The 13,009-nt window shown below is 40.1% G+C and overlaps 1 protein-coding gene across 1 annotated transcript; it reads left to right on the top strand.

The window, feature by feature from the left end:
* Positions 1 to 214: 214 nt before the first annotated feature.
* Positions 215 to 12,470, top strand: tdrd1 (tudor domain containing 1). The gene is made up of 26 exons (XM_061028761.1): positions 215 to 293; positions 593 to 757; positions 959 to 996; positions 1,100 to 1,160; positions 1,673 to 1,787; positions 2,373 to 2,439; positions 2,554 to 2,634; positions 2,723 to 2,902; positions 3,012 to 3,155; positions 4,234 to 4,399; positions 4,482 to 4,562; positions 4,920 to 5,096; positions 5,182 to 5,289; positions 5,593 to 5,763; positions 6,265 to 6,537; positions 6,623 to 6,754; positions 6,966 to 7,073; positions 7,653 to 7,820; positions 7,945 to 8,289; positions 8,365 to 8,481; positions 9,051 to 9,179; positions 10,534 to 10,701; positions 10,820 to 11,233; positions 11,474 to 11,539; positions 11,700 to 11,743; positions 11,884 to 12,470. Exons 1-26 carry the CDS (start codon positions 242 to 244, stop codon positions 11,953 to 11,955), a joined length of 3,642 nt encoding a protein of 1,213 aa, XP_060884744.1. The 5' UTR covers positions 215 to 241; the 3' UTR covers positions 11,956 to 12,470.
* Positions 12,471 to 13,009: the final 539 nt, after the last annotated feature.

Genomic DNA, 13,009 nt, shown 5'->3' with positions numbered 1-13,009 from the left:
AGGAAAAAAAGACAGACATATTGTGGAAAAAAGTTAAAAAAAAAAAAAAAAAAGTTAATTTAAATTATAAACAGAAATAATGACATACAATTAACGATTAAACACTTGGCAGTCATTTCACCTGTTAATACTTTATATTTAAAAATAGTTGTTTTGATAAAATTGTTCTTTCTCAGATAAAAGTACTTGGAATAACAATTTATTTCTCGTATGTTGACATCGTTAACTGAGCCTACTGCGCATGTGCACCACTTTATCTGCATTACAGACCAGTGACAGACACGTGCATTCAGGTACAGTATATTCAATGAAAATTAGAGCCAAAAAAAAAAGATTTATTTAATTGTCAAAGTTTAGAATTTAGTCATATCACGTAGAATAACGTTATATCAGCTTGTTGTTGTAAGTTTCGCTCAAATATAGCCATTTATGTAAAGTTTTTAATAGCTAAACGCGGTAGCGGGCTAACTTGTCTTTCACCGTAAAGTGTCCATGGCGTTAGCTAGCTGTTCCGCCGTTCATTTGCTAGCTAAGAAAGCCGTACTTATAAAGTGTTAAAATTGAAAACTGTCCTGTCAACCATTGCTGACAGCTGCCGCCATGCACCATCCTTTTGCTCTTAACTCGGTTCGTCCTAACCTGCCCTTGAGGAAACCATCGTCGAGCCCCATGGCTCTTTCCTCCACAGCGGCTCCTCCGAGGTTCACCACGCCCGATGCAGCACCTGTGCGCCCGGCCGCAGGAGCCATTGGAGACGGTAACAAAAATGTCACTCAAATCACACAACTAGCCAGTCTTTCATGTATCAAAAGTAACAATGTAACTTGCCTGGAACATCTGTTGTTTTTCTAATTCGGACAACTTTAAATAAAACTTCTCTAAATATGGTCAATTAAGTTATTGTAAAAAAAAACCAACATTTTAATTCACCATAATCATCACTCTTTTCTTTTTCCAGGTCCTTTACCTACGCCAGTTATCATGAATGAATCTCCAGTGCGTACCAGTCTATACATCATATCACCATGGTCATGTCAAGGTTTTTTTTTTTCTTAAATCAAAGTAGCTTTTGCTAATTTTTCTATTTATTTTTTCATAGTTGTTAAGATCCATGCCACCAGCTTTGACTGTATACTTCTGCAACTACTGTGGTCAACAAGGTAATGTTTTAGTCATTAAGTTTATAACTTTAAAAGAAGGGTCTTTTAAGTTTCTGTAGCATTGTGGCGTTTTTGAAGAAATTAGACGTAAAATCATTGTGTTAAAAATTCTCGAACATTTACTTAGTGTTTTTTTTTCTCATTAACATTACACTTTTTTTTAAACCTTGCAATATACAATATTGTAAAAAAATGTGTTACCAAAATGGGATCACATCAGGGCAATTCCAAAATATATGAAAGTTAAAAGCCTCATTTTCCATCACATGAGATTAGAAAGGCCCATCTCACAGAATCAAAAACCTTTTTAGGCATCTAGACTCAGTACCAGAGCCTGAATTTTGTTCTGTGTTGTATATCTGATTATCTACAACGTTCTTCTAATGTTGTCCTGGGTTTTTCTGGTCCGAATAAACCCTGTTTGGTCCAATTGTTCAATCTGTGGTAAGATATTTTCTATTGCTTTGCTGATCTTTGCTGTTTCTAATGAGCTAAAAAAAATCACTTTAAAGGAAATTTTAGGTGCAAGCGCTGTAAGAAGACGCCTTACTGCTCTGTGGTGTGCCAAACTGAAGACTGGAAGGCACACAGACACATATGCAAGCCCATTGATCCAGAACCTGCACAGTAAGCTGGCTCAATGTTAGGGTTTGGACAAAATATGGATATAGTGGTACAAGTATCAAATGACACACTGAACCACTTCATGACTTCTCACAGTGGCGTTTATGACATTAATGAGGGTAACGTTAAAGGGAGTGAATTGTCTGAGGCAAAAATTGACTGGGGGATTAAGGAAGAAAAAATGGCAGCAGGATAATGTTGGACAGCAGTGAAAACAAACTAAAGGATAGCATGTGATAAGAGGTGAAACAGCCTCCAAATTGCAGTGACGGCACTAAGCTTTTTCAGGGGACGTTTATATTATTGAGTTAATCCGATTCTGTGATATAGCATCATAGGATTATCTTGCAATCTATCAATTATTACAGAATCAGTGTATCATGATATTAACCTTATTGTGGGCCATGTATTGTATCATGAGTTATCCTGTTATTCCATCACTGGTCAATATTGAGATGCTCAAACAACTGTGATTACTTTTTGTTAATGCTAAAATAAAAACACCTTGTGATTCAACTGCAAAGGCTGGGATGATTATATTATGCCTATAAATGCACGCACTCACTTTGTTTTTTTCTTTATCTGAAGAGAGAAGTCGAAGGAAACCTCAGCTTCACCTGTGGCAGCAGACAGAGCTGGCCTGCTCCTGTCAGAGGTAAATTGAATATTTGAATGCACCTAAAACTCAAGATTTCGTCTTGAAATCTTAAGTGTAATGGACTTATGACAGTTTGTCATGTACTATGTTTAACCCCTGTATTTTTTTAAGCATGGTGACACACCCAGCCTCAAGAGGGTCTATTTGAAGGATTTGCCCATGACTACAGTGATAAATGGAACAGAAATACAGGTACAACAAAGCCATTTTGTCTGTGCTGTAAAAAATTGGAATAACCCAAAAGTGAATGTCTCTTTACTGCAAATGTGTGTGGTTTTAGGCGTCATTAGTAGAGTTCTACAGCCCTGGGAGGTTTTTCCTCCTTGCCCAAAACCCAGAGTTGCTTGAAGCTCTTCAAAACATTAGCACAAAGCTTCAGAAAACGTACAGCTGCCCCTCAGTGACAACATACATGCCCTGTGTCGGAGAGGTTTGTGGCGTGCAGTTCTCCAGTGATATGGTGAGCAGAGGTTTTTTCAAGCAGTTATCCAGAAACTCAAGTTTTACCCTGCGCTTTAGTGCAAACTTTGTAAATACCACTTATCTGAAGCTCTATTTTCAATGTGTAGAACTGGTACCGAGGCCTAGTTCAGAGTTTGGCTGCTGACCAGAAGACGGCTAATATCCTTTACATTGACTTTGGTAATGAAGAGGACGTTCCTGTGGAGAGGATTAAGCCCCTATCTAATAATATCCAGCCATATTGTCCATGCGTAAGTGCACAGTAAATTCACGCAGATCTTGTGCATTGCTGTGCTATTCACCCCCTTGCACTTTTCCATCTGTTAAAACTAGCCATTTTCCTAGAAACTCATTGAACGGAAATATGAATTGTTGGTCCAAAGGTAAAATTCAAGAAAGAAAACTGTCAAATTGAGCACAATTTATCTAACTGGGCATAACATTGGCTAACAACATATTTCGTGTTGCCTTTTTCATTGCTATTTGAAACAGTAAATTACATTCTTCAATAAGGAAATTGGTGGTTATTTTAAATGTAGCTGCAATGTGGAGCACTTAACAACAAGAATTATGAACATGGCACATTCTCCCGTAAAGCCTGACTGCAAATTAGTAAATAAAAGTTAACAAATACGACTTAGAATGAACAGCTATCACTGAAGCGTGGCCTTTTCGCGACATGCATAGTGACCATGGCATATTCTCTGTCAAAAAGAGCACTGCTCCTTTGAGATGCCATCCATCCACTGTGCTGGTTTACCACCAGGCAGTAGAGTGGGGAGAGCAGGCTCCTATACTGTGGCTACAGCCACGGTCAGTATCAGGTGGCTGTATTGCAGCTTAGGCAAATTTAACCTGCATGTGTGCCTACATTTGTTAAATTATTAATTAATGTAACCACCAAGTAATCCTTGTGCCTAGGATAAGCAGGGGTGATCAAATTTGTAGTTGTAGTTGGAATGTCTGTTATGGACCAATGAAACATAGTCCACAATGTTAAAGTAAATGGTATTTATAGATAAACTAACAATAAACTTTGAGAGCTTTGTTGTTCAAAGCTCTACCTAAAATCAAGTGCAGCTAAATGTTTTCAGGTTTATTTATGTTCCCACACCTCAGCTGTGCGATTTGGTCTTCACCAATTTGTTATTGAAGTTTTAAAAGCTAAAATATAACTGTTTTCAATCAGGTCTGTGATGCTGTAAAATGGAAGAGGACAAGGGGGAATTCTCATGCAAAGCATTTTGAATTGTACTTTTTTTTTTAGGATCCTGTATGGCAATAATAATGCTTGAGTTATCCTGTAGCAATTACATGTATTACTTCCAGGCAATGGAGTGCTGTATTGCCAGTGTGGTATCAGTTGGTGGCAACTGGTCCAGGGAATGCTGTATGGCAGTGAGACAGATGTTGGCCGGCAAGATTGTGACAGTAAAACTGGTAGAAACACTGGAGAATGGTCGCATGCATAAGGTGGATATCCTGCTTTCCATGGGTAGGTCACAGACACCACAGGGAGTTTATGGAGATTTTTAAAGGTTGAATCCATTAAAAAAAACCTTGTTATTGTCTTTTAGGAATGAAGCTGAGCTCTTTTCTCCTTGAACATAGTTATGCAGCAGAGGAAACAGGCAACATACCAACTGAGCAAGAAATAAGTAAGTTAGCTTCATGTGTACTCTATATAACCATTCTGTGTAATTTGGTCTGCACCTCAGGGATAAGAAAATTGGAGAGAATCATCAGACATCCACTTATATGGCCCAAGATGCTTAAATATTTGCTATACACTCAAACTTAGGAGGGTTTTTGAGGCATCTTAAACAGTTGGCTTGGAGAGCAAGCAAAATTAGAAGTAAAGAACTTAGTAACTATGAACACATTGTTAGTTTTGTTGTGCATTCAGTGTTTTGAGAAATGCATGAGCTTTCTCTGTGGAGGGTTGAGCAACTCCTTTGTGCCCTAAGTTAGTGCAGAATGTTTTGCTTCATGTCAGAAAATGTAAACTTTCTTAGATGCCATGGTGACTGCATCCCTTGAAAACTTTAAAAGTCGCTCTGATGGGACGGACGACAACACCTGGGCTCAACCTCCTGAGCCGCTGACCCAGGCAGTGGGCGACTCCTTCTCTGTTGTGGTAACCCACATCCAGTCACCCAACGAAATTATTGTGCAGAAGGTTGAAAATGCTGGTAGGAAGCATGTGTTCTTCAACATGTGTCTTTTACTTCTGGCCTTGGATACGATATCTTTAACTGGAGAGTGTTTGGTTCACAGGAGTGATTCAGCAGTTACAGCTGCAGCTGAGGGAACACTGCGCTCAGGTCTCCGCCCCTCAAAACTTCAGACCTGCCCCTGGCACAGTTTGCTGTGCCCAGTTCTCAGGTACAACTCATAAATACATACAGATTGAGAATATACAACCCTAAAAGACATGACAGTTTGGTCAGTGACAGTATGTCACATGTCTATTCTATTCAAACACATTTAAAAAAAAAAACATGTACATTGTTCGTATTTTTTCAGGTATTCATTTTGTTTTGTCTACTCACATATACATGGCTGTGTTTCTTCTGGTTAAAACATTTTTGCATTCAACAAAGGAAAAAAAAATTGTCACCATCAAATTAGTTTCTATCTTTAGAAGGGCTTTATAAACATAATCTCTGTCCTCTGTGTTTCTTCCAGAGGACAAGCAGTGGTACAGGGCTAAAGTTCTGGCGTATTCATCGGAGGAATGCGTCTGTGTCGGTTACCTTGATTTTGGAAATTCTGAGGAGGTGGATTTAGCCTACCTGCGGCCTGTCAGCACCTCACTACTGGCCCTGCCCATGCAGGCTATGCCCTGTGGCCTAGCAGGTACCCACTGTGAAACTCATTTTCAATGTCTAGAACTCTGTAGCAGTGTATTCATAGCTCTATAATGAGTCACCATTAAAGACTGTTTTATTATTATCCTTTTATACTGTAGTTATTCTAATCTTCAACACAGATCCACCTAACAGATATTTTATATGATGATAATATCAGAAAGTAAATTCACCAGGAGGTGGTTTTGTCTTTGCTAGAGTCAATAAGCACTCTATTCAAGTGCCTGTTATTCTTGTAATCACAAACACTCAAAAACGTATGAAATGGAATTACATTTTTTATGGCAGCAAATCCATCCGTAATACCTCACCTGTTTATATTTATTTATTTGAAAACATTTACAGTTAATGTCAATGTTGCACCCTCTTACGGGCTCATTGCATGGGTAGAATGGTAATTCAGTAAATGGGGGGGGGGGGGGGGGGGGACTTCAGAATTTGTGCAGAAGTGAAATATATATGTCTATATCTTGTCTTTGGCTTTTTCCAGGGGTAACGGCTGTTGGAGAGAGCTGGTCAAAGGATTGTGTGTTGGCATTGCAGCGAAGAGTATCAAACAGAATACTGCGTGTTGAGATCCAGGGAGCGCACGAGGGCAAAGCTTTAGTAGATATGATTGATGAGTCAAGTGATCCTCAGGCTAATGTGGCGGAGCTGCTGACCTCTGCTGGTTTCGCTGCACCTGCACCTGCTCCTGCTCCTGTTATCACCAGCAGTGAAGAGCAGGTCAGCCAGACTGCAAGTTCTGCTGAGGGACCCAAAGGTGGGGCGTTTATACAGAAATTTTGTTTTTTTTACAATTATCTCAATCTTGTTTCTAAACTTATGCGTTAAAATGTTGTCTTTAGTGCCTCCTCCAGCCTGTGAGCCTCTGAAGTGGTTTCATACTGAGCTTCCGCGTGACGGCCGAACAGTAGCGCTGCTAGCTAGTGTGGTGGAGAACCCTGGAGAGTTTTACTGCCGCATCAACAATCCTACAGGTATGTTTGTACCCTCAGGAGATGAAGCCGGATATAAATACTAAACATGATTGTTCAGGGTAGTGATGAACATTATTTTGCACATTATTGATGTGGAGTATTTCAGAAGGATTATTTCACATTGTAATGAACATCGTACAGCCCAGTGTTCAAAGGTAATATAATTGCCACTTGACTGTTTAACTTTTTATGTTTTGTGTTTGTTTGTCAGACCATCAGAGGCTAATCGAGCTCGGGGCTGAGTTGGAGCAGCATTGTGAAACGGAGGCTGCTGCTTTTGAGCCCAACGTTGGAGAGCCCTGCTGCGCCATGTTCCCTGGTGAGATATCCTGCTGTAACTCAGGTTGAGATAAACTGTCAACTCACCAGAACGATTGTTAAAACAAGAGAGTTAGAAAAGGGTAGTTTATGTTTGTGATATTTGATTCTATCAAGATTCATACCAAGGTCAGACTACACATTAGAAGTATTGTTTTAGCCCGATTCATCAGACGTAGGGATTCAGAACCTGTAGTGTGTGTAGTGTCATAGTGAAAGACAGTATCCTTCTGCCTACTACAATATGTTTATTACGTCAGTGCTGATGACCAATGAGAGCACTAAGCGCTTAAACAAACAACATGGCGAATGATTAAATTGGTGCTGCGAGATTGGAACTATGAGACAAAGGAAAAGTATGTCGAGCTCTAGCGACCACAGGGTTTCTTTCTATTTTTACAGTCTTCTTTCAGGTCATCTAGCCCAGCCCCTCTTGCTTCCAATGTCATCACATCAGTCGTGATGATTAGTCGGGTACCGTCGTGTAGTCTGTCATGTCTGTCCATTAAGTCAAAGCACAAATTTATGGATCTGTGTTGGAATTGTGAATAAAAAGTGACAGCCATAATTTGCCCCCCAGGTGATGGAGCATGGTATCGGGCCATGGTAAACGAGCTGTCTGAAGACAAAGTGTCTGTTAACTTTGTGGACTACGGATATAGCATGAAAGTGGAAAAGAACCATCTAAAATCCATTACATCCAAATTCCTGAATCTGCCCTTCCAGTCAGTTCACTGCTGGCTCCAAGGTAGAGTTCATTTTATTTGTTGCCAAAAGAAGATCTTGAGTCTTTTTTTTCATTGGGGATTTGCCCGTTGCATTAAATACATTTTTAATTTTGACCTATCTTCCAAAATAAATACTTGAATCAGGTGTGGAGCCCCAGGGATCAGAGTGGAGCAGTGAAGCCCTCCTGTGGTTCCAGACTCTGGTGGATGGCGAGCAGCTCTCAGCACGTGTCCTCTCTGTTACTGAACAAGGCTATGGCTTGGAGCTGGAGAGCAGAGGGCAGAATGTGGCAGCAGCCTTAATTTCTGAGCAACTAGCCAAAGCTCCAGGAGAGCTTCCCAAAGAAACACATGCAGCCATAGGACCTGCAGACAAACAACAAGAAAAAATAGAAGAGAGCAAGAATATCCAAAAAGAAGCACAAGCCTCCAACCAGACAGGAGCCAAAGAGACACCAAGTGAAGGACAGGCAGCAGCACTGTCAGAAGGTCAGTTGGGGCTTTAACATGAAATGCAATGGTTTATTAAATTTAGGAGCTTGATTAAAGTTGTGTCTTTTTCAGCTCCATCTTTCCATGTTGACTGGAAGACATTGGAGCTGCCTTTGAATGAGAACTTTCAGCCTTACGTTGCAGCCGTCGTTAACCCGTGTCTCTTCTACCTTCTCGGTCTCAGCCAAGGTCAGAACACCCTCTGTCGTTCTTGTTTGTCATAAGACGAATATATTGGCAGAAGTTTACATGTCAATTCCGTGTTTGGGGCACGGGAATAACAGGATAACTCATCATGGGATATGATGTAATACGAAATGTTAAGCTGATAAGGCAATAAAGAGCCCAATATAGCGATTCTGTGATATATATTATATATTTTGAGCAAATGATATGTTGCACCCATGAAAAGACCAGGACTCTGTCTTCCGTTGGCAACTTTATTCTTCCCGGTGCTGTATTTTTTAATGATTATCTTTCATAAGAAGCATCGGGTCCTCACAACAAAAACGGCATACATGCGCATTCATCTCTTGACCACGACCCCAACCATCTTCGTCACCATCTACGTCTCTCTCTTAAACAAATGTGAAATAATATTATATACAGTACTTTCCAAGTTGTAGTGTAGTGTGCTTTCTCCTGTCAAATTGAATTGCATACAAATATTTCTAGGTCGCAACAGATACATCATAATATGTGGGCGAAAATTGCTGTTTTGATATTTTGTCCCACCTCTGATGTGTGTTGATCTGTAGTGGACCAGCAGAAACTTCAGGAGGTGATGATGGAGCTGGCCGTCTACTGCAGCAACAAGCAGATCTCTTCATCTTCTGCTGTCCTGAGCAGACCAGTTCTTGGAGCCGCCTGCTGTGCCCAGTTCTCTGGTGAGGAACCCTCTTATTGTTCAATAATACATAGTGCCACAGTTGAATGGGCAGGTAATGTGAATATATCCTGTAACAATGATAACTGAACAGATGTAAAGGTATCCTAACTACTGAAGTGAAGAATGGAACATGCTGTGTTCAGGTTGCTTGTAAGGGCTGCCATGACCCTGTAAAGCCACTGGGTGGCAGACAGGTCAATTCTGAATGATACACAATCCAAGTAGGTGTCTGAATCCATTTCACATGTGATACTAAATACAGTTTTAGCAAAATCTAAAACCTTTTTATTTTATTTTAAATAGCATTTCTTAACCCAACTGGTCAAATATAAGGCATCACTCCTCATAGTTTTCCTGTAGGATCTTTAGTGAGGTCTGTTTGAAAATGTCTGCGACTCCCACTAGGTGGAACAGTAGTGACATCATATCATGGTTTAAGAGGAAGTAGCATCCAGAGGTTAATTCATACTTTCCACATGGGAAAACCCCGTCACTTGAGCAGTATCATTACTACTCATTGTGTAATGATTACAGACAAGAGACCGTCTGATCCTTTATTAACTATTACACACACACTCAGACAATGTCTTTCACCCTGAATTATCATCTCTCATTCTTGTACCCTGTTCTGAAGTTTGCTCTCTGACTGAGCTTCAGACCCCACCTGCAGTTGTTCCCTTGCAGACCTAAGCTGGTAATTTGCCGTCTGCTTGTAGAAATAATTACACAGCGTGTGAGCGGCTCTTTTTTAAACACACGGTATGCAGGTACAAGACTATAGCCTGGCATACATTCCGAAGCTAACAACAGGGTCTGTTTAATAGAGTTTTCAGTGCTCTCTGCAGGGTCCTAACTGGTAAAAGCTCATCAATTTTGAAGGGCAGCCATTTCTGTAGGGTCCTCTTAGTCGTTTGTAAAAGAAAAAGAAAAAAAAAAAAGCCAGAATCAAACCTCGAATTCACTCAACCAACCATGTCATCTGCCATTTGATACATTTGTCCAACCAACAGTCCCAAACCAAGAGGCTTTTCATTAACGATCATAATTAACAAATAAAAGCTGCACAGCCTTCAGATCACGTTTAAGAGACAGGAACCAGAAAATACTTTACCCTTGAGCCTAAAAACAGATTAGATAATTCCTTTTGTGTTTTTTAAGTTTGTCGACTAAATTTTTCAGCCCTGCAGCAGTCCAAGTTTTTATGACTAATACTGCATTTCATTTCATATGGAAGTTTAGATGTTTATTGCAACATAAATTCCTGTCAGAATATTTAATATAATTTTTATTTTGGCACTCAGAAGGTTGCCATTACATTAATGTGACGTCCCTGCAACTCCTGTTTTTTCCAGCTGACAATAACTGGTACCGTGCGGTGGTCCTGCAGGTCGGCGAGAATGAGTTGAGTGTCATCTATGCAGATTATGGAAACACTGAGAAGGTGCCATTCTCCCGTATCTTGCCTATCACTAAGCATCTGCTGCAGCTCCCCTTTCAGATCACTCGCTGCACCCTCACTGGTAAGAAAACCGTCATTCTTGTTCCCTGAAATGATTTCAAACTTGAAACTAATATTTTATTTTAAATAAAACCTGTCAGTACTTCCTCATACACTTTTTTCCCCTCTTCTGTTTCCAGGTAAGGAACACTTCCCTGCGGAGTGGCCAGAGGCGGTGCATCAAATGTTTAAGAGCCTGCTGTTGAATGGTGTCCTTGCCACTGTCCAGTCCTTTGATGGCTCCGCTAACGTGCTCTCCCTCACTCTGCCTACTGAGAGCGGCGGGGGTAATGTCACTGCCATGATCTCGGATGCACTGCAGGCCCAGGCCAAGATGAATCCTCACCTATCCACTGCTGCCACAAAGCCTGACCAAACTGACAGCAGCACATCTGCTCCTAGCAGCACTGCAGCTCTACCGGACAGCTCCAAGTCTAAGTCCATACCTGAAACACAAAAGAGTTTGGAAAATATAACAGCTACAACCAAAACCACAGAGCCGGCCCCAAGGACTAACCAGCAGAAGAGAAACACTCATGCAGTGTCAGTCCATGGTTGGTCAAAAGATTATGTCACTCATTCAACATAAAATCCATGTACAGATAATATTGCTCTGTTTAAAGCGGTTCATTAAATGCAAATTAATGGAAATATTGGAGCAGGACATGGTTACATACATCATTGATTTTATTCTAATTGGACTGTTTCATCAATTAATCGAGAAAAGCCTAAGATGGTTAATGATGTTTAGCAAGCGCTGAATTCAATCAACAGTAATGATGTTTTTCTTTCAGAAGATCCAGTTAAGAAGATCATTGAACAAATGGAGCCGCCGTGCAAAATGGATACAAAAACGAATGGTATGCATGCCTGAAAAAAAACATGATCTGAGACTGCCTTTTTTAAATGATAGCTTGATAGCTCTTTTTTATACATTAGGCTTTGTTCTATGACTATTGTTTGTTTGTTGTTTTTGACTGAATGGTACTACATTTATTTTGTTTTCTTTTTGAATCTCAGATCCTCAGGCTTCTGGATGCTGCTGTTTGAGTCTGAAGGCCAAGGTCAGAGCTGGTTCCACTCTTTCGAAAACATCTTTAATGTCTTTTTTTCTTTTTTGATAGAATCTTTAAAGTCTGTAAAGCTATAAGATAAATGATTTTGCAAGAGAATCATGAGGAAAACTTGTTTTTCTTCTCCACAGATTGACCACCTGGAAGAGCTGTTGCAGCTGCAGCTTTCTCTCATCAAGCGACTAGTGGGACAGACTAAATAAGATGTAGTATATATGACTATTTTTCTTCAGCAAATTGTTGAAAACAAGGATATTGTGTTTCCAGGATTATGTTTCTTTTAAGAAAGCGTTAACTCTTAATGTGGACTAATGTGGAGCAGCCACCCAGCTTCTAATTTTATGTTAAAGTATTCCAGCAGCTTTTAATTTAACCTTTTAATTTTGTCTCCTTATCACTGATTTCCAACTCAGTTCATGGCTTTTATGTTTTTAACCTGTGGTTGAATTCAAGTCTCCTTTTCACTTGTAATATTTCTGGTGGTTTTCAGAATCATTTATTAATGCACTTTTTATTTTTTATTAGGTTTGTTAAAGTTGGCAGAAAAACACTCTTCAACTATATTATCCAACTGTGTGCTGTATTTTGCTGTTGTGCCATCAGTTCCTTTGTTCTGTCCTAACTACCTGCTCAGGTGGGATGTCCAGCCTGGCTGATCTATTTTGACATCTGTTTCAGTTATGCATAAAAGTTCTGTGACAAAAGAATCAAAAGCTAATGCAGTGGATTTATTTATTTATTTTTATTGGGTGATCTATGGAGGGTTTTAGATATTTCTGAATGTGGATTATGTTTTCTCATGCAACAAGTAATTGGGAAGTCTGTAGACAGTTTTTTTTTTTTTTTTGATAACTCAATGTAGACAAACACCTGCAGCGGAGTGATACTAGTGTTGTCGTACTCTATATCAGCGCTCATTGACTGCCTCTTGTCCAATCAAATATCTCGGTCAATTGCGTCCGTTTCCTGAGTCCCCTGCCACCATCACAAGTCCAGTCCGGGGAAAGAGTGGGACGAATACGGAGGACAAATTACACCCTGTCGCTGCAGGTACTGCAGGTAGCTACATCGTAGGTGGGCATGGCGAGTAGGCGGGATCCTACGCGGAGCAGAAATCCCAGGCAAACGAGCTTTAGTGCGGAAACAAAGCGGTGAACGGAGCGTGATAGGGTCACTTTATGAGAGAATAAATTCAAGGACTGTTGACTCGGAAATATCACATGGTAAGTGGAACTATTTATTTTTTTCCCAAGAGTG

Source organism: Labrus mixtus, chromosome 21 (assembly GCF_963584025.1).
Source record: "Labrus mixtus chromosome 21, fLabMix1.1, whole genome shotgun sequence".
NCBI classification, from domain to species: domain Eukaryota; kingdom Metazoa; phylum Chordata; class Actinopteri; order Labriformes; family Labridae; genus Labrus; species Labrus mixtus.
Note: the sequence above shows the minus strand (reverse complement) of the source record. Positions and strands in the feature narration are given on the sequence as shown.